At 36.5% G+C, this 21031-nt stretch overlaps 1 protein-coding gene across 1 annotated transcript in view; it reads left to right on the top strand.

The window, feature by feature from the left end:
* Positions 1–19478, top strand: part of LOC120633199 (G-protein coupled receptor dmsr-1-like) — a 66211-nt gene extending 46733 nt beyond the window's left edge. Inside the window, exons 4-7 of the mRNA XM_039903341.1 lie at positions 1510–1646; positions 5218–5320; positions 13097–13475; positions 18971–19478. Of these exons, the coding sequence (XP_039759275.1) occupies positions 1510–1646; positions 5218–5320; positions 13097–13475; positions 18971–19194 (843 nt within the window). The 3' untranslated portion in view covers positions 19195–19478. The remainder of the gene's footprint in view (positions 1–1509; positions 1647–5217; positions 5321–13096; positions 13476–18970) is intronic.
* The last annotated feature ends 1553 nt before the right edge of the window (positions 19479–21031 follow it).

Here is a 21031-nt window from a genome sequence, read left to right on the forward strand (position 1 = left end):
TGCAAGTCTTGCAATTACCTATTAGTCTATTACTATTTATTAAAGTTTACTTTAAATCTTAGAAAAACGTATTAGAATTGGAACATTGTGAGCTTGAATTAACATAGCCATTAATAAACATTTATGATTTATAAGCTTACATTTGCTAAAACATGTAAAAAAACAAATTAATTACAATAACTTGACTGTATTTTAAAGAACAATACTTATCTGTCTAGAAAGAGATTGAACCCTCAACTTATAAGAAATTTAATAAAAGAGTTTTACGATTTATCATTTATTTGAATAAAAAATAAAATACAACACAAATCAACAGCTTTATCATTAGGTTATGATACTTTATATCAATTCTTTTGACCAAGAATTAATACAAAGTAACCATCTGGCTGACTCATCACTTAACCTATTTCTATTATTTCTAATTACTAATGATGCTTTAGAAAATAACCTCTCAGCAGGTACTGAAGTTGCAGGTATTGAGAGAAAATCACGGGCCATTTTCGATAAAATCGGATACTCTGTCTCATGCGTCCTCCACCAATCTAAAATCACCAATCTGAAACTTATTTATTCTTTGGAACACCTGTAGGTACTCTTAAAATTCGAAATTATTTTGCATGAATAGTGTCAAATGTTATGATTTCGGCGCGGCGGCAACGATTGTTTTAGATTTCAAAAGAAGCCGCCGGCGCGTGTATCATAACCATGTACTTCCGAAAAGCGGCAAATTTCTTTGAGAAGTAAGTACAAAACCTTTGATGCCGCATTATCAAAGTGCCGATGGTTAAAACATAACTATGCATGCACTCAGTTTGATTTTAATAGATATTTTTTTATTCGCTATGTTTATGGTATTAGTCGTAATGCGCATAGGTCCAGTTTTTCATATTCTTTGATATAGTTTTTTGCGTCTCATAGAATTCCTAAGCGTACCTACCTACCTATACACCGAACTGTTACACCTAACTACTCCGTGAAATAGCGCTAAGTCCTAGCTGCAAGACGCAAGAGTCTTGCAGGCTATGTCTTGTTCTTGCTCAAGTCTTGCACGGTCAGTCTTGGTCTTGGTCTTGCTAAAAATACGCGGTCTTGTTCTTGGTCTTGGTCTTGCAAAAACGCAAGAACAAGACCAAGACTGCAAGACCAAGACTGAATTTGGGCAACACTAGTCGCAGTATATTTATAAAGCAATTTGGGTAGGCAGTGCTTTTGTGCTTGTACGAAGTGCACACCACTGCATACAGAGGACCGAGGAATTTTTGACTTCCCTGTGGTTCATTATCCGCAGTCTATTAATATTCCACCACTGGACACAGGCTCCACCATTTAAAGTAGATGCAATTTTAGAGCATATACCCTCCGCGCTGCTCCAATGCGGGTTGGCGGTAATTACCACAAATATATTACGAATCGCCAGGATCAGAGAGGTCTTTACGTGCTCTCCGAGGCACGGGCCTCTGTGGTTATGACGACAAAATGATATGTTCTTAACCGTGTATTTCTTTGCAGCTTTTCCCGGGTCAGATCGAGCGGCCTTACTCGTGGGCGGTGTACATGCTGTTCCACATGCATTTCACGCAAATCCTGCACACCGCATCGATATTACTCACACTGTCGCTGGCCATCTGGCGATATATTGCTATCAAGTGAGTAACTCGGTTCTATAATTAATCTATGGTGTAGGCGACTTGTCAAGATGACAGGACCAAGTGGAGCGGTGAACGTTATATATTTAGTTTTTTATAGTGCACTGAGGCAGGAATTTAAAATTTATATTTCTTGCTGGTCTGGTCTGGAGCCTTGGCCATTGCTGGTTACCACCCCACCGACAAAGATATGCCGTCTAATGATTTAGCGTAGAAACTGATAATTGCACTTATTATAAAGCCATACCCCTAACAGTTTACCCCTACCATCTTAGACTGCATTATCATTAATTGACAAGTGAAATTGTAGTCAAGGGCTAACTTTGAAATAATAAAAAAAAAATAATCTCAATGTGTAATTTACTAACTATCAGTTAGAACAAACTCGGTTTTTTTATTCATTAGGTCGATTTATTAAAGATCTTTGAAGATGTAATTAAAAAAAACATTAATTTCAAGTAGGCTTAATCTATAAGCACTTGTGAAACCTGTCTGCGGTTCGGAAGGCAGACTCTACTGAGAAGAGGCCGGCAAGAAACTCAGTTGCTCTTCCCAAGATTAACAGTTTGCAATTTAACATGCATATTTCCCATCTTGTTAGATATGAAAGCGTAGCCGGATGCAATCTTATCATTAAGAAATTCATAAAATGCATAGTACAATTATTCTGTTTTAGCAATTTTTTTAAACTTATTCATTGATAGGTCCAACATATTTTCGGTCTCCTATTGGCATTCAAAAACCGAGGTCGTCGGAACAAACTTTTTTTTTTTTTTTTTTACGACAATACACATATCGCCATCTAGCCCCAAAGTACGCATAGCTTGTGTTATGGGTACAAAGATGACTGATGAATATTTTTATTGATAATATACATAAATACTTATAATATACATATAAACACCCAGTCACTGAAAAACACTTATACTATAGACCACTTTAAATTCTTCTCTGCTCTTATAACAATTATACTTAACAATATACCAAAGTTTATAAAGGAATGGATTCAGAAAGGTCTGGATAAACCTCATTAGTGCTTAATGAATATGCATTAGTTGACTTGGTGTAAAGGGACGTTGGTAGACACTAAGCAAATGTTTAAGTGTTGATTATTGGAAGACATGTAATTTATTAGTGAAGTGTTTATTAATTCGCGAACTTAACCACGAAGTTCCGTCCGTCTCATGCTTAAAGTAATGTATCTAATGTACTATAATTGTTTTCTTTTTAAATATTGGGTTAGTGTATAATCGTGTTTTAAACTTCAGATGACAATTATTAAACCACACATATTTAACTGCTTATTTTTTAGTACTAATTTAAGTTATAAGGCGGCCTGCCTTATAACTTAAATACTTACATTCCCTGGTCGAACACTCTCAAACATGGCTTAATATGCACTCAGGGGCGGAGATAAACTGAAGGCCAAATTCGGGCCAACAAAGTAGTCGCGTCCAGTTTCTACCTCGGGTCAAGGTTTTCCAACAGTTTGAATTTCAAACAGTATTTTGACTTAACATATTACTCAAATAAAAACAACTTTTATGCACTACAAATCTCAGTTTGCGAGTGTGAATCGACGGCAGGTAGCGGGCAAAGCGCCAAGTATACCTCGTATCTTATACAAGGCAAAATATAAGCTTGTATTTAACAAGCCAGAGTCGTCAATCACTGTAACACGGACTCGCTGATGTTCTAAATATTTAGATTATTTTCGCGCATAAATAAGACAACTTGCGTTCAAAAATTTAATTTTTTTTTGTCAAATCGTATTTTTTGTTATTCAAAGTTTCCTACTATATTTTCAGTAGTAATACGATTGATAACAAATAAGCGGGGACAAACTAGTGGCTAGAAGTTTTGGCTCCCTTTCCGGGGGACCGAGTTCGATCGCCGGAGCGCCGGAACGGAAGTTTCGGTTATAACGGACGTTGTTTCGTGACGTTCGCTTCCGGACGTTATGTGCGTTTTTAATTTAAATATAATATCACTTGCTTTAACGGTGAAGGAAAAACATCTTGAGGAAACCTGCAACTTTGCAGTTCGACAGCGAACGAGCTACAATGACATCGAGTCGAGAGAATGACAGCGAGTTCATAACGGTCACAGAAGTCTACCAATCTGCACTTGGCCAGTTGGGTGGACTACGGCCTACTCCCTTTTTATACTGAAAGGAGACCCGTGCCCTGTAATGGGGCGGTAATGATTACTAACATGTAGTTAGTCGCTTAGCCGTGTCAGGTGTATGCTCTTACGCCTTTCTAAAAGTGAGAAGGGGTCCTGGCAGATGATGTACATTGTTTTGTGTGCTCACTCAAAATAATAAACACGTAAATAGCACACTGCCAAATATTGCACGAATTGACTAAATAGATAATAATAGACTGATCTACAATGTTTAATGCTAAATGGAACTAAAGAGTAAACAAGAATTTTTAGTTCACGGATAAAATTAATATAATTGAAAAAAATGTGGACACAATTACTTCGTATTTTTTTTTTTAAAAGCGTGTACGGGAGCTATGGTGATACGCTTGACCGTAACAATAGGAAGATCTTCCTCCGAGCGGGTGATCGTGCTCGGGGACCGAGGTCCGAACATTCATTTTTGGAAGTTGTATATATAGGCATTCTTAGTGAACACTTCGTTAGCGCGATGCAGGATTTTTGTAGCGACATCTAGTTATGTAATGTGGAGACCGCTACAAGCGTGTTGAAAATGGCGCTTGTCAGACACATTTTCTTTTTTGCGACAAAATAAAGCCCTTTTACCTACTGCGGTCTGCGGATATTGTAAGCGTTCTAACGATACATCCAAATATTAATAAATTTAAAGTTTTTGTTTTTCATTTTTGTTTTACTTACATTATTATTATTTTTTCTTATTTTTGTATAATAATTGCTTGCTGGTACTTACTCCTAAGCAATTGTGGTTAATGTTATCGTGTTATATGTATAACCAAGTTGTGGAAACTTCATTGGTTTATGTGATACAAAAATACGGCATTACTTTTATGTATAATTATACTGTTTGTTTCCATTGAAAAAAAAAAAAAAAAGTTGGAAGTAATGGCGGATTAAAGAAACTCATAGATATACCAACATCGACAGAAGTTATTTTTCTTTGTGTGCTTTATCGACTTTACGAAGGGATTGTTTGCATTCATACCATTGATCGTACCTTTCGTCGCAAAAACCTTAGTTCTGTGGTTTTCTGTTATTTCACTATCATCCATTTTCGAAACTCTCTTGTTTTGTTATAAAAAAAAATTCTTTCAATGTTTTTTTCTTCAATTGATGATCCCATTTTGGGTTGTAATACGAGCGTCCAAGGAATTTAAATTTGAATTACTGAGAACACTATAATATTAATTCCAGAGACACTCGTAAGTCAAATGTGGCGCTACTAATACATCAATTAAGCTGTACTTTGTATAGGGACAGCTGATCCAGTGATAACAACAGACGTCAGTGATCTCTAAGCAAAGTAATAATCTGTGTTATAGGCGACAGAGTTCCAACAAATAGCAGGTTTAAGTAATTGGTCTCATTATTTTCTCGTCTTACACAGGTACCCGTCCCACGGACCATCCCTGTGCACAGAAAGTCGCTGCACCATTGCTATAATGAGCAGCTTCCTCCTGCCTCCGATACTCTGCATTCCATCATATTTCGTAAGTATTTCTGCAAGTGATAACCTTGCTCTTATGAGCGTGACATTACCAGATTCGATTTCAGAACGTTGCAGACTAAAATGCTACGTGGCTGCTACGTGAACTTACATAAAATGAAACATAACGAAAGTAATCAGAAATCCACATTCTTTATATCATTGCAAAATTTAATTTAATAGCTACGTAAACCACTCTGACAATTTTCTTAAAAAAAAAAAAAAAATATAATGTCTGAACAACCTCACTTTGCCATTTTATTCTTCTTTTTTTTAAGTTATTAGCACTGAAATGGTGACACGAAAAACATTCACTCAGCTCGAAATATTTAAGAATAAACTAAGAAAAAATATGAAATTCTCATGACTAGCTAATCTCCGCGGTTTCACTTACGTCAACTAAGAATCGTATCGTTATCTTTTACTTGTAGACGTAAACTCCCCTCCCGTATGTACCTATTTTATTATTTTAATTTCAGCTGTGTTTCAAGTGTAAGGTTTGTTCTACATAGGATTCGATTGTCTTGATAATGAAATAACTTTTTTATTAAATTAAAAGTAAAACCTATATCGTCTATGCCTTACTTATATATTTCTATACCGTCCGTCCGTTATACATAAACATTTAATGAGCGCACGCGCAATTAAACCGCTTTGCTAGCTTATCAATACCACATAGTGGAAGAATTAATAAAATAGTTTAAGTAGTAACGAATACAAATAAACAAACTAGCAAATACCCAGAAATTTATCCAAATCAGCAGTAGCTAATATTCCATTAAATCATATATAATTTATGTAATGAGCATTATTGTAATCGACGTAATGGAAAATTAGAGATAACTGTGATCTGTTGAGTTTTTGAAGGTACAAGAAATTTCCTAAGAATTTCTTGTTCGTTTTATCTGCGTATGTTAGAGAACTTTGTACGTATGAAAGTTTTGATAACTTCAAAGAAATCGGTTTAACTTTTACTTTGACTTTAATGTACCTCTATGAAAGTTATAAGCTAGAAAACGAAGATTACCTCAAATAAACAATATTTATTTACAATACAATGTGTTTAACAAAATAGATAAGCAGAGACTTCTTTTAACTAAAGTGATAAACTACTCTCTTGTAGACAGCTTAATCACCTAAGGGAGTTAACAACAATAAAATGGAAGAGCACTCTGCGCAAAGAATCTGTTAGAATACATTTAAAATGCATACAAAATCAATTTTTACACAAATTGAATTTTCTTCCACCCAAGCGCTGCTTCAAGAAATCTCTTATTTTGATATGATGAGATGGGTAGTGGTAATAATTGCAGGAACAAGCAGACGCTGAGGCGTGCAGGTTCTTGACCAGGGTAAACATAAAGAACGAATATGGCATGAAATGGAAAAATCCTTCTTCTTCATGAGACATATAGTTTTTATAGGGTAGACAGTGCTTTTGTGCATACATGAAGTGCACGCCACTCAGCAGAAGGCCCTTGTCTCACATAAAGCCATTAATAATATGATGATATAACATTTCGTTTTACAAATTCTGTGCCGGATATTATGTTCTGTGTAAATATAACTTGAATATTCCTCGATTAATATATTCTTTCTAGTAAATAATCTCTATATAACCTATGTATCTAATATTATTGATAAGTTAGTTATGTAGATGGATTTAATAACTTATTTGTAACAAAGAATACAAGAAAACAAAGACTCTATATAGTGTCAAAGATAGTAGTAAAGCATTTTGTAACAGAGCTCGTCTACCGCTATCTATGGTTATTTGTGCCTGTAAGCATCATTGCTATGTACCGGTCTGAAGGGCGTGGTCCCATAAATTGTAACGAATTAACAATTAAATATATATACAAATTAAATTTAGGAGTTTGAAAAACTAAATGAACAATAAAATTACCTTAAGAACATTTAGTAACTATAAAAAAATTATAATAGCGCTGATAGCTTAGTGGGTAGGACTTCGACTTCACTCTCAGGAGGCCGAGATCGAGTCCCAGCACGAATCTCTAACTTTTTTCAGTTATGTGCGTGTTAAGCAACTAAAATATCACTTGCTTTAAATTTGAAAAAAAAATCTTGAGAGTTCTCCATTATGTTCTCAAAGGCGTGTGGAGTGCACCAAACTACACTGGGCCAGCAAAGTGGACAACGGCCTCTACTCTTTCACATTGTTGAGACCTGTGTCCTGTAGTGAGCCGGTAGTGGGTTTATATGAGGATGATGATGAAGATATAAATCTATATATATATAAAAGAGAAAGTGTGTGGGTATGTTCCGTATAGGCTCCGAAACGGCTGGACCGATTTCAATGAAACTTTCAGGGAATCTCCGGATTGTCCTGACGAGTAATCCTGTAAAGTTTGGTGACGATCGGAGAACTCCTATTTTTGAACTGTCAAACTGTCAAATACAGCTTTTATTTACTATGATGATATTCTATTGTTGGGTGTACACTGTGCATGGGTGTAGATAATGACTTTCACCCGCTCGATAAGAGAATAAAAGAGAATGAATACGGAGAGAAAATGATTATGAGACTTAAATTAAAAATTGAATGATGTAAGTTTATTGTTTAAATAAAATAAAGCAAAATCTAGGCCGGCGAAGCGGGCTGGGTACGCTAGTATTTAATATAAATAACTTTAGCGGAATTGATTAAGGCACTACTACAGTCGAGGTAGCTTAAAAGATGTTTCGACTCCCGTATGTTTACAAAAAATATTTTTAATTATTAAAAATTTGGAATTTTACCATCAGTGTAGCGATGTCTAGCACTCTAACAAAATAAAAAGGCAGTATGAAGTAGCCAGGATTTAGTTTTTTTAATTTTGGTTTTTTATCGTTTCATTCTGAGTCTGCTGGATACATTTTTCCTTTCTTAATTCGTATATTTTCTTTTTTCCTTCTTCCTGTTTGCTATTTTTATAATCCCTCCAATTATAATGTTCCGCATGACCCAGAGATGGGTGGGTTGCGAGGAGAACTTGTAAATATTAATTGGGTCCACCTTTTGAATATATGTATTATATTTTTTTATTCAAGTTCTTCTTTTGCCGGGTTATGAAAATCATATGAGGGTCTACATTTCGAACTGTATATAAAAACACGTGCGCACTTGTTTTTCTAACTCCCTAGCGAAATGATGAGTGTGGCAAGCGCAGGTAAGCGCAGTGGTCTTATAATTGGATGGACCCAGGTTCTATGCCTGGCAGGGACAATTTGGGACTGTGTGTGAACTAGTGGGAGGATTCGGTCGTGGCTTAGTTACCACCCTTCCTTAATAGATACACCGATTAGGGGTAGCTTTCACACCCAGAACAGGTTAACCGGCTGTCAATTAAGATTGCATTATTGCAGCCGGTGTGATTGATGACATCTTCTATTTTAGTTGGATGGATGGATGGAGGCTGATGACTGTTAAATTTTGAAATATTGATGTATTGAAAATACAACTGCTGACGTCTTCTAATGGGTAGAATGTCTTCCATATATAGAGTCACTACTAACATAATCATGTAATTAAAAAAGACGTAATACAGGTAGCCTATGGAAAAGAAGATATGAAATTCAAATTCGAACTTCAAAATTCATTTATTTCAAGTAGGCCTGTATAAGCACTTTTGAAACGTCAACTCTGTATTTTTGTAGTGACTCTACCACTCGTTTCGAAGCCGGCAAGAAACTCAGCAATTACTCTTTTCTAACATGAACAATTTACATTTAACATTTTAACGTTCATTTTTCTATTTTGTATGAGATGAAAGAGGAGCCGGATGCTTTCAAGCAACCTTGTCATTAAGAAATTCATTAATTGTATAGAAACTTCGCTGTAATAAATGTTTTTAACATATTCTTTAAACTTATGCATTGGTAGGTCCAAAATTACCTTAGCAATGGTTTTTTGACTTTGTTTTTAAGTTTGAGTTGCGTAGATGTAACTTTGGATGTAGTAAGTAATTTTTTATTCGTAGTATTTGATATGAGATTTAAATGTCCAAAGAAATTTGAAGTGTATTTTCAACTTAATTATTTGCATTAAAAAAACATTTGTCATTAACGTCAAAAAACAACAACTAGCGTGCGTAACTAGATAAGTGCACGAACGAGTTTTTTTGATGAAAAAAGATTATACTAGTTATACCATACAAGGTCTATATTATCTAGTCTTTTATATATCTCTAAACCTATCCAGAAGTGAAAGTTGCATAATCCCTAAACCGGACTCAAATAGGATCTGTAGTTCCTAGGAATTTTGTAGCAATTAAACACTTACAAACACATACGGGTGGTTCTGTAAGTAAAAACCTACTGTTAAAATATATATATATACAGATTGGTGTAAATAGCTAAACGGACAACCGAATTAATAAAAAAACCTTCATGTCCCTAGCTCCACGTCTACTCGATAAATAAGGTAAATATCTTTTTCCTTTGTTAGAATGGACTGAAAGGAAGTAGCAATATATATAACCGGGAATCCTTATGGCGGAAACGTTTTTAGTAGAAGCACTTGTGATTTTTCCTAGAAAACATGTTGCCGCACTGAGAATTACCAGTTACATAATAATATCCAGAAAGCCGCAAAAACCTTGTCCACTACGAACTTACCGAAAATAGATTTTTTTATGTCATTTTAAATTTATTATTTAGAAGAAATACGTTGTCCTGTCAATATTCAAACTCACGTACCACATGGCATCACATTCAAGGTCGTTCGTCCCCATGCCTCGGAGAGCACGGTAAGCCACCCTTCCCGGTTAATTTCATTAGCATGTCCCGCATTGGAGTAGAGTGGTGGGTATATGTACAATCTCATCGATGTGTGTTGCATACTAGATTTAGAAAGTCAAGAGTCTATCTATATTTTCCAAAGAGCTCGCAAATTTAATTAAAATGAAGTTCGTTCTAGCGGTATAATTGAAGACAAATAGGTAGGTACTCCCAAGACAGTAGATTGATTGAGCACAGAATATTGTGGGATGGTGGCACGGTATAATTAATGGGGCTTGGTTTCACGACCAAGGTTTCTCTAACACCTTAAATTGATAGCTTCCGATTCGATAACAGTATCACGTTGTTTTGCCATACACAATTGCAAGGATAAATATATGCAGCGTATACTATTAAATGCATATATCATATACGATGACGGCCGATTGGCGCAGTGGGCAGCGACCCTGCTTTCTGAGTCAAAGGCCGTGGGTTCGATTCCCACAACTGGAAAATGTTTGTGTGATGAATAGGAATGGTTTTTTTAGTGTCTGGGTGTTTATATGTATTTTATAAGTATTTATGTATATTATTCATATAAAAAAATATTCATCAGTAATCTTAGCACCCATAACACAAGCTATGCTTACTTTGGGGATAGATGGAGCAGTGTGTATTGTCGTAGTATATTTATTTATTTATTTTATTTATTATCATCATCAAACGATCACTTCAAACGATTGACGTCCACTGCTGTACATAGATCTTTTGTAGGGAGTTCCCATTAAATTTAAAACATAAGAATCCTCATTCAGCCATTATTGTATACAGTGCATTGTGTCTATAAACAGTGGAAAACGCCCCGCGCACGTCTCATTTTACAACCGCGGAATTTTCCCAATTTTTTTCCCATTTTCCCATTTTATGGTAAACGTTTAGAACATTAGAGGTAAAATAATAACTGTAAACTGCTAGATGGCAGGAAGTGATTAAATGTTTGTTCAAGAAACACTACTAAAGTGGTGTGGTTTCTGATATTTCAATATAAGTCGTGTACGCGGTTTCTGTATGTTCTTTATTCTGTGGGAGTTCAAAAATCTACAGTCTTGGACCGCTTGTTTCAAGCGGCTCGTTTGATAAAGTCGGTCCACCTCGTTGGGCACTGAACAACGCTCCGTTTACCGCAGCGGGTCGCAATTCCGGCACCTCAGGGCCGCAACGTCCATCAGTTCTCCGAGTCATGTGCCTCGTTGAGCTACGTCGGTATATATGCATAATGTAAATTATACTTCCTCATAGGCATTTTCAACTATGGACCACGGGGTCCGAGGTTCAATTCAAAATATATGAGCTTTTTTCTAGTCATCTAATTGACGGATCAACTCCACCCAATCGACTTTAAGCGGCGCTGTGCGACGACGGTATCAATTAATCAATAATAATTAATTGATGCGGCGTCGCACAGCGCCGCGCGCATTCGATTTAGGATGCTCCTGATGCACCAAACTATTAGTACATACTGCCACAAAAAGTAATACATAATAAATTGCGAAAAATGTTCGAATAAGTGCTTTGTTTTTTCGTCCATTAAAAAAATCACCATTTTCGTTGAAACAAATCTATACAAATAAATTAAAAAGTAGGTTCATTTCCTTCGCATTACACGCCTAGAGCTGTCCAGTGGTTAAATCGAGCGAAGTGGCCCTCAATAGCGGAAAATAGCATGAAAACAGCGTCGTCGGAATTGATTAATTTAAGGTGGGACTGGACAGGAGCCTTGACCGACCACCTAAGTGCCATTTATTGTTTCCATGTCACGACGTTCCTTTACAAAATCAATCAAAGCTTGGATCTATTTTTGTGCCGAATTCTATCAATACATTTAACGTGGAATTTTTTTGCTGTTACAAATAGGTGAACAATACGAATTTAGGCAATAAAATAACACTTGTTTTAACTTTCAAATGCGGATTGGTATTATCGGCACTACTTTCTCAAAAGGCGTGTACTTCTCATGCCTTTTGAGTACTTTATGCAGAACTACCTGGCATGCAGGTTTCCTCACGATGTTTTTCCTTCACCGTTAAACCAAGTGATGTTTAAATTTCTTTAATTAAATAAAAAATCCTTTGATTTTCAAAATAGTGTACATTATTCTCCTAGTCATGCTCTTTCATTTGATACACATAAAGCCGTTTAGTCGCGAAAAAAAATACTAAATTAGTAATTTGCCATTTTTCGGGAGGCGGCCATCTTGGATTTGAAATTTGTCGCCTTTTATTTGATACCCATATTGAGAGAATTGTGAAAAATATGTAATCGGCTCTTTGTTGTGGTGTCCATGTTGGACAGATTTTATGAAACATAACTAAGAATACTCCCGACTAATCCAAACAAAAAAATCTAAATCAGAATTGGTTTATCCGTTCGGGAGATATAATGCCACAGACACACACACACCTTGTAGTTTTTGCGTCGGGGATTAAAAGGGCTTTAACTTCCCTTAAGGGAAGAATGATTTCGATCTCCGGCACGCACCTCTATCTTTTGGGAGTGCCGTTTTAGCAATTAAATGAATAAATTAACAAATATACTACGACAATACACACATCGCCATCTAGCCCCAAAGTAAGCATAGCTTGTGTTATGGGTACTAAGATAGCTGATGGATATCTTTATGAATATAATACACATAAATACTTATAATGTACAGATAAACACCCACACACTGAAAAACATTCATGTTCATCACACAAACATTTTCCAGTTGTTTGAATCGAACCCACGGCCTTGGACTCAGAAAGCAGGGTCGCTGCCCACTGCGCCAGTCGGCCGTCAAATTAAATATCACTTGCTATAACAGTGACGGAAAACATCGTGAGCAAACTTACACCCCTCAGAATTTTTCGCAATACTCTCAAAGCCGTAAAAAGTGTAATAATGTACACTTGGCCAGCGTGGTCGACCATTGCTAAAACCCATCTCATTCTGGGAGACCTGTGCCTGCAGTGGGCCGGTAATGGTTTGATAATGATGACGATGATGAATGTTTTATTTCCAGGTATTCACAATACACCAGGACTACGCATTGGACAACGGCCCGACAAAAGTGTACTACGTTGATTCAAATTACGACGGCAGACTCTACCAGATCAACTTCTGGGTACACGCAGTTGTTATAAAACTGCTACCATGCGTGATTTTGACAGTTATTAGCGCTTGGTTGATCCGGGTGTTATATCGAGCGAATAGTCGAAAGAAAGCCCTGAAGGGTTATAGCGCTTGCCCAGCTAATACTGTTGTGAATGGAAACGGGAATATTTTTACAAGGAAGTCGACTAAGAGGTCAAAGGCGGAGCGCAGGACGGATCGGACTACGAGAATGCTGGTTGCTGTACTGTTGCTGTTCTTGTTGACCGAGTTCCCGCAAGGAATTTTAGGTATGTAAAGCGTTTTTTAACTACACCATCATAGCAACTGATAAAGTTTTGCATAGACAGATATATAGAATTATTACTACAATACACACATCGCCATCTAGCCCTAAAGTAAGCGTCGCTTGTGTTATTGGTATTAATATGACTGATGAATATTTTTTATGAATAATATACAATTATATTGTTTTTAATATTATACGCCTACGTTTTCTACGCCATTGGTTGCCTGGAAGAAATAGCTATGAAGCGATAAGGCCGCCATATTGTATACGTTGTTTTGTTATACTTTTCTTATTTCATGTACTTTTTGTGGTGTGCAATAAAAGTATAGTCATTCATTCATAAATACTTATAATATACACATAAACAGACACTGAAAAACTTTCATGTTCATCACTCAAACATTTTCCAGTTGTGGGAATCGAACCCACGGCCTTGGACTCAGAAAGCAGGATCGCTTCAAACCGCGCCAATCGGGAATAGCTTAATTGCAAGTAAAAACTACAAAAAAAACCAAAGACATCTTGTCGTTGTTGTTTTGTGACGTGTGTATTGTGGTACAAAAGCGGCCCTACCATTAATGCGATAGGTATTTTATCGGTAATTCCACGGTCGCCTTTGTTTTTTCTATTCCACTACAAGTTAGCCCTTGACTGCAATTTCACTGGCGGTAAGTAATGATACAGTCTAAATTGGTAACGGGCTGTTAAAGGTAGGTACCATTCCTGTAATCGGTTTCAAGTTTCTAAGCGGCATTAAACCCTAAATCGCTAAGTGGCAACTTTTATCGGTAGGGTTGTTACTAGCCATGGCAGAAGCCTACGGACCACACAAGATATTTGGAAATGAAAATTTCCAAATATAGGGGATCAAACCCGGGATCTTTCGCCTCCAAGACTTATAAGATCACTGCGCCAGGGAGGTGTCCAACGGTCAATGATTCGATTGATGGACAAATGATTACTATCGCATCTCGCTTATTTGATCATCACCATCATCAGCCTTATTAACATCCTACTATAAGACACAGGCCTTCCCTCTCATAGGAGATCTCGTAGTTATTTATCGTAGAACCATCGAGCTGGTCTAATGCGGGTTGGTGGGTTTTAACGATTTTGTTAATGTTTTACTAGCTCTGAGAGACACAGAGTGAACAACTTATTTACTAAATCCCGCACACCCCAGTAATGTAATTGGGCCAATCTTCCGATTAGCATGATAAACTTATTTTATTATCTGTCGTTTTGCACGTGTCTGCAATAGCAGACACGTGCAAAACCATCCTCTTACCATTTCCTAGGATCTACTAACGTCTAATTGTATTGGATAGAAATGCTATTTTCTGGGACACCATTATATAGGGTAACTAGCTGACGCGCGCAACTTCGTCTGCACCAAATCAGTTATTACCGGTTCTAATGTCTTTAAAAAATTAAGTTTTATTAAGGAGGATTTTAAAGACACTTAATCAACATTAATTATAAAACTATTTGTTTGGATATAACAGATATTTCACCATCTTTCGATTAAACCTGTGTTTTGATTGACAAATTTTTACAAAAAGCGGTTATTGCGACTTAACTATAACAGTTAGACATAATATAATAATAATAATAAATATACTACGACTTTTTTGTAGGTAACGATGATTACTCGCGAACCGGTGATAGACTAGTGGGTAAGGCATCGGGTTTCCTTTCGTGGAGACCGTTTTCGATCCCTGGCACGCAACACTGACTTTTCGAAGTTATGTGCTTTTTTAATTTAAGTAATTTACATATCAGTTGCTTAAAACGGTGAAAGAAAACATCGTGAGGAAACCTGCATGCCACGTAGTCCATTTTTTTAAGTTTTATTAATAGTTTACGCGGCGCAAGCCTAAAGTAAAGGTCCAAGTCGGTATGTTTTCTTTCATCTTAAACAAACCATAGTAAATTTTACTGAAGTATAGACATAGTGAGTCGTGCGGAAGGTTTTAGTGAAAAACGTATGGAAATCCGTACGGTAGTTTTAAACTTTTTGCGCCCAGGCAGACAGATAGACGCGGCGGGGGACTTTGTTTTATAATATGTAAGGATTTGATATTATATTCCTTACCGTAAGTACAATATCTAGATAGGTAGACTGTTTACTAAAGTATTTTAGTATTGCACGTTTTTTTATATCACTCATCATCGGTCATCGGATTCGTTCGGATCCGATAATATCCTTGTTAAAAAAAAACGTTGAAAGGAAAGCAAGACAAATTAAAATATTTATTCTATCAACTAATAGACAATAGTTTTCGTTTGAGACGAACGGTAACGGACCAAACTGAACTACAAGTACATTTTCTAATATTTTCTTTACATTAAGGATTTAATTTCCAAGTGAATATAATTGCCAAGACAGACTGTAAGATAACAGTCTGGAGGTAAATTCAATTAGTTCTGGAGAAATTGCAGTTGCAATGAATATAGGTAAGTGAATCACTACAGCTGTGATATTTCTGTGAAACAGTAAAGTTTATATTTCGACAAGAAATATTGGTTTCAAAATTGCAAGTATAATAAAGAAGCGAAATTTTAGTTACGAAATATGAAAATATTGATGAACTTTACCGCTGCAATCATTATCAAATCAACCGATTAACTAATAAATAAATAAATAAATATACTACGACAATACACACATCGTCATCTAGCCCCAAAGTCAGCGTAGCTTGTGTTACGGGTACTGAGATAGCTAATGAATATTTTTTTATGAATATAATACACATAAATACTTATAATATACAGATAAATACCCAGACTCTGAACAACATTCATGTTCATCACACAAACACTCTCCAGTTGTGGGAATCGAACCCACGGCCTTGGACTCAGAAAGCTGGGTCGCTGCCCACTGCGCTACTCGGCTGTAAAATAGGTCACACATAGGTCTTTTGTAGGGCGATCACTCGATCTACACGATTCTATACAGCAGCCGCTTGTATCTAGCAGCTCCCCGCTACTCGCTTGATGTCGTCTGTCCACCTGGTTGGGGGTCGACCAACGCTCAGTGGCGTGCATAGAGAGTATGCACAGGGTACTTTAGATTTAAATTGGCGAACGAAGTTATCACCATCCCCTTACAATTATGTAAGCAAATATGTATGAACACTTCATAAGTGCCTGTGATAGGCCTACATGAATAAAGAAATTTTGAATTTGAATTTGAATTTGGTATGCAGATGGCATGCTCTATTCATAATTCACGCCACTGCCGACGCTGCGTTTACCGGTGCGGGGTTGCCACTGCAACACCTTGGAATCCCAACCGCTGCAAAGAATCGGCTTATTGAATTTCACAGAAATTAAAAAAAAAACCATGCAAAGTTTGACAGCCGATTGGCGCAGTGGGCAGCGACCCTGCTTTCTGAGTCCAAGGCCGTGGGTTCGATTCCCATAACTGGCCAATATTTGTGTGATGAACATGAATGTTTTTCAGTGTCTGGGTGTTTATCTATATATTATAAGTATTTATGTATATTATTCATAAAAAAAAATATTTATCAGTCATCTTAGTACCCACAACACAAGCTACGCTTACTTTGGGGCTAGATTGCAATGTGTGTATTGTCGTAGTATATTTATTTATTTATCATTAAAAATACGTAGTGAAAATCAGAGCATCAAATATTGAAGTTAAAAAATGTAGGGCAACAGCAAATGTTCATCATCGTCATGGCAACCAACGGACGTCCACTGCTGGACATAGGTCTTTTGTAGAGTCTTCTTAGTACCACGGTTCTGTGCCGCTTGGGCCCAGTGGCTCCCTGTGAATCGCTTGATGACGTCCGTCCTCATCGTCGGGGGTCTACCAACGCTACGTTTACCGGTGTGAGGTCGTCATTCCAGCACCTCAGGACCCCAACATCCATCGGTTCTCCGAGCTATATGCCCCGCCCATAACTTTTCAACTCTTTGAGCTATGTCGGTAACTGTATTCTTGTTTTGACCCCGTTGTGGTACTTCAAGCTTATTCTCCATCGCTGAGTGACCCTGAGCTTTTTTATGAGACACATAGTTAGGGAATACGTTTCAGAGCCATAAGTTATCACTGTCAACACGCACTTTTTGAATATTTTATCGTCAGGCACTGAGGTAATTCGGACCAAAAGCTGTCACGGAGTTTCCCGATCGCTGCCAATCCGAGTTGGATTCGCAAAAGAGTTGTGATTCTACATAATATTAAATGATTAATTCACACACTCATACACGCGTTAATGTAAATACTTACGTACGTTACTTTATAGTGTAATTTCTTCTGGCTTTTTTAATTATTTGGTCGGGGAACCCCTTTTCTAACTGGCCCGGTATAAATATCCACACCCGCCGGTCCGCCTATACACCAGCTGTTTCGTTCTTAACAAAATAATATCTAGAAACAATTTACTCACGACCCAAAATATGATATTGGTATCAATTTAATATTTATACTGAAGTGAAAACAAGCTTTTGCTTTCTATTGCGGCAATTTCATAACAAGCTCGGGGAGTTTTATAGCCGCTGGGAAAAGATTTGTATTTCAATAAAACAGAGATTATTTATTATTATACGTATGCCTTTTTATACTTCGCTAGAAGTAGAACCGCCTGCAGCTTACGCCGCGTGTATAGTGACATCTCTAACTGCCTTGTGGTCTAGTGGTGTGCATGTACGACTGCAGATCACGAGATCCTAGGTTTGAATCCCGGGTCAGGCCCAATGAATAGTATTGGGTTTTTCTATCAAGTAATTCTTAGTATCAGCCCGGAGGTTGGATTTTTTTTATTCCACTTCAAGATAGCCCTTAATCCTTGTCCAAATAATTAGTTTTATAATTAAGATTAATTACGTACGTTTAACTTGCTCTTCAATTTTTCAAAATGGACCTATCGTTTGGAAGGATCAGAAGGTATTAAAACGCTAAAAGTAGGGAAAACAGACGGTTCTCGCGGTATTTGCGATATACCGGTAATATAGCGGACGAAGTAGCGGGCAACAGCTAGTCTTTACGAATGTAAAAATTGCTGCGTGAAAAAATATGAATCCAATAAACTTAATTTCGTATTCCAATTCCGTGATTCCATTTTACCTGTAATGTTAGCTAATGTCACGGTATGATTGCCGTTTATGGCACAGCGATCCTTTATATCACTGGTCATACCTCTTAGCCTGACGGAGATCAGTTCAGGCCGCTTAGACATCGGCTTGTTGTACCTACGTGTCACGGTGTGTGTTTAGTTATATTGTCTCATGTTTTCTTTGTGTACAGTAAATTATGCTTCTTTTTACAGACTCATATAAAAGAATAACATAACATGCTCAGTGTGTGTTATGTATTATCCCGGAACCACGCCTATCAGCAATGCCGCTTTTCAGCAGAAATAAGCATGGCTTATACGGTAGTAGGGACTTCCCCGGACAAGCTCTGTCAGAAAAACTTTCTAATAATACTAATTTAGGAGAGATAAAGTTATTTTCTTTTTAATACAGGTCTGATGAGTGGCGCACTGGGCCGGTGTTTCTTTAAACGCTGCTACGACCTATTCGGGGAGTTGATGGATGCGCTAGCTCTCCTCAACGGGGCGATCAACTTCGTGCTCTACTGCGCTATGTCCAAACAGTTCAGGACAACCTTCAGGCAGATCATGTGGAACCGCTGCGCGCCAACTCCGCGAGCGAGCTCTCATACTGAACTGCAGACTACATATGTATGAAACGTACGCAAACCCGTCGGGGTGTTGGTTTAAAACGATGGACTATAAATAAATATTTAATTGTGTTCGTAACTATAAAGTTACCTAGACCTAAATTAAGGGAATTTGCATAACATAAACGGTTTAGGTAATTTAGGAAACGTGAACGATCTTGATGTATGTTTAAATCTAAATATATTATAACAAACGTTACATAATTATATGGAATATACGTATAGGTTTTAAGCCCTTTGAGTAATGCCGACGAGGTCCCGGTTTAAAACGATGGACCTTAATTGACTAGGGTAAACCACCCAATTATTGAATTTATACTCAGTGTTATCGAGGGAAATATTCTATTACTGTGGAAACAGAAATTTGTATGCTAATACAAACTTAGGCGGTTTGTATCTGCGATTAGAATAAATAGCAAAATTATGAATATGGCGTGGGCTATTGGTCCACGAGGTGTTTGTGAATATAATAGCGCGGTATATTAGACGTGGCAAGTAGTACAGATGTGCCGTACAACCAATCTTCCCTACTATGTCACTACCTCATTACTGAGGATCGAGCCTCTTATCAAATATATGCATCTACACACTTTATAGATTTGCAATGTAGCGATGCCCACGAAAGGTCCACTGGTGGTAGACTCACAACTAATATCCATGAAATAAATGAATTTTGAATTCAAATACTTTTGGAAGAGATATGTGGCCGCACTATGCCTCGCAGTACGGCTAGCATATACGACTTGTAACAGAATTACGAAATAATATTGAAAGATGCATAAGTATATTCCATAAGGAATCACCCTGTAAAAATATTAAATCGAAAGAAGCATATTTATTTTTTAAATACAAACAATTTCAAAACATTCTAAGTGTTTACTTGTGACAACTCACAACTGCAGATAAAATGCTGACACGCGTATTTTAAAAGCCTGTGAAGTAATATCGGTTTTCATTTACACATTGCATATAGACAGTAAAAGACGCAGCAAACTATCTATCTATCCATATTCAATATATAAAACACACGCGAACCAGATGGGAATGAAATTGCACACAAGGAATTAGATTCACACAGCGTACGAGAATACGAATGGTTTTAAGATAATCTTATTTAGAAGAAATAGGGATTCCTAAAGAGGATACTTTTAATGTAACTGCTCGAATATAATGTTAAAAAATAAAACAAATTCATTATTTTACAGTCTATTTACTGAGCTTTTACAGTTTATTAATATAACTTTAACAGAATTTGATATAATATACTACTTAGCTAGATAACAATTGGGGTTTGATCTGGAGGGAATCGCTTTAAACTATTAGACTTTTTTATTATTTTCATACGATGTTTTTTTAATTCATTATTTTTATTTTGTGCAAAAAGTATTTAATCTATCTATTACAGTAAATATCTACCTACTTTAAATTCATATGATAATTAATATACCTTCTACGCGACAAAAACAAAAAAACAAAAAAGGCAGATACGACAAAAACTCCATGAGTTTAAAGTAGTAAGTAAGGCGACATTTCTAGTTAGTATCTAAAGTTTAAAATTTTAAGTGTTATTGTAATTTAGTAAACATAAACTCTAAATATGTTAGAAAATTGCACACAAGAAAGTGGCAAACTGTTGGAACTATTCCCACTTACAACACCAAAAAAATTTACACAGTTAAAGCAATAAAAATGTATTCCACTCTATGCTAAAACATAGATTCATTTATACAACAATAAATGAAGCAAAAACAAGACGGTTCTACTATATGAGACTTAATTGTAAGTCTGCTTTATAACAATTGAATAAAGAAATCAAAGACAAAGAACCTATTTCTATAATATTT

Source organism: Pararge aegeria, chromosome 21, assembly GCF_905163445.1.
Source record: "Pararge aegeria chromosome 21, ilParAegt1.1, whole genome shotgun sequence".
NCBI lineage: Eukaryota > Metazoa > Arthropoda > Insecta > Lepidoptera > Nymphalidae > Pararge > Pararge aegeria.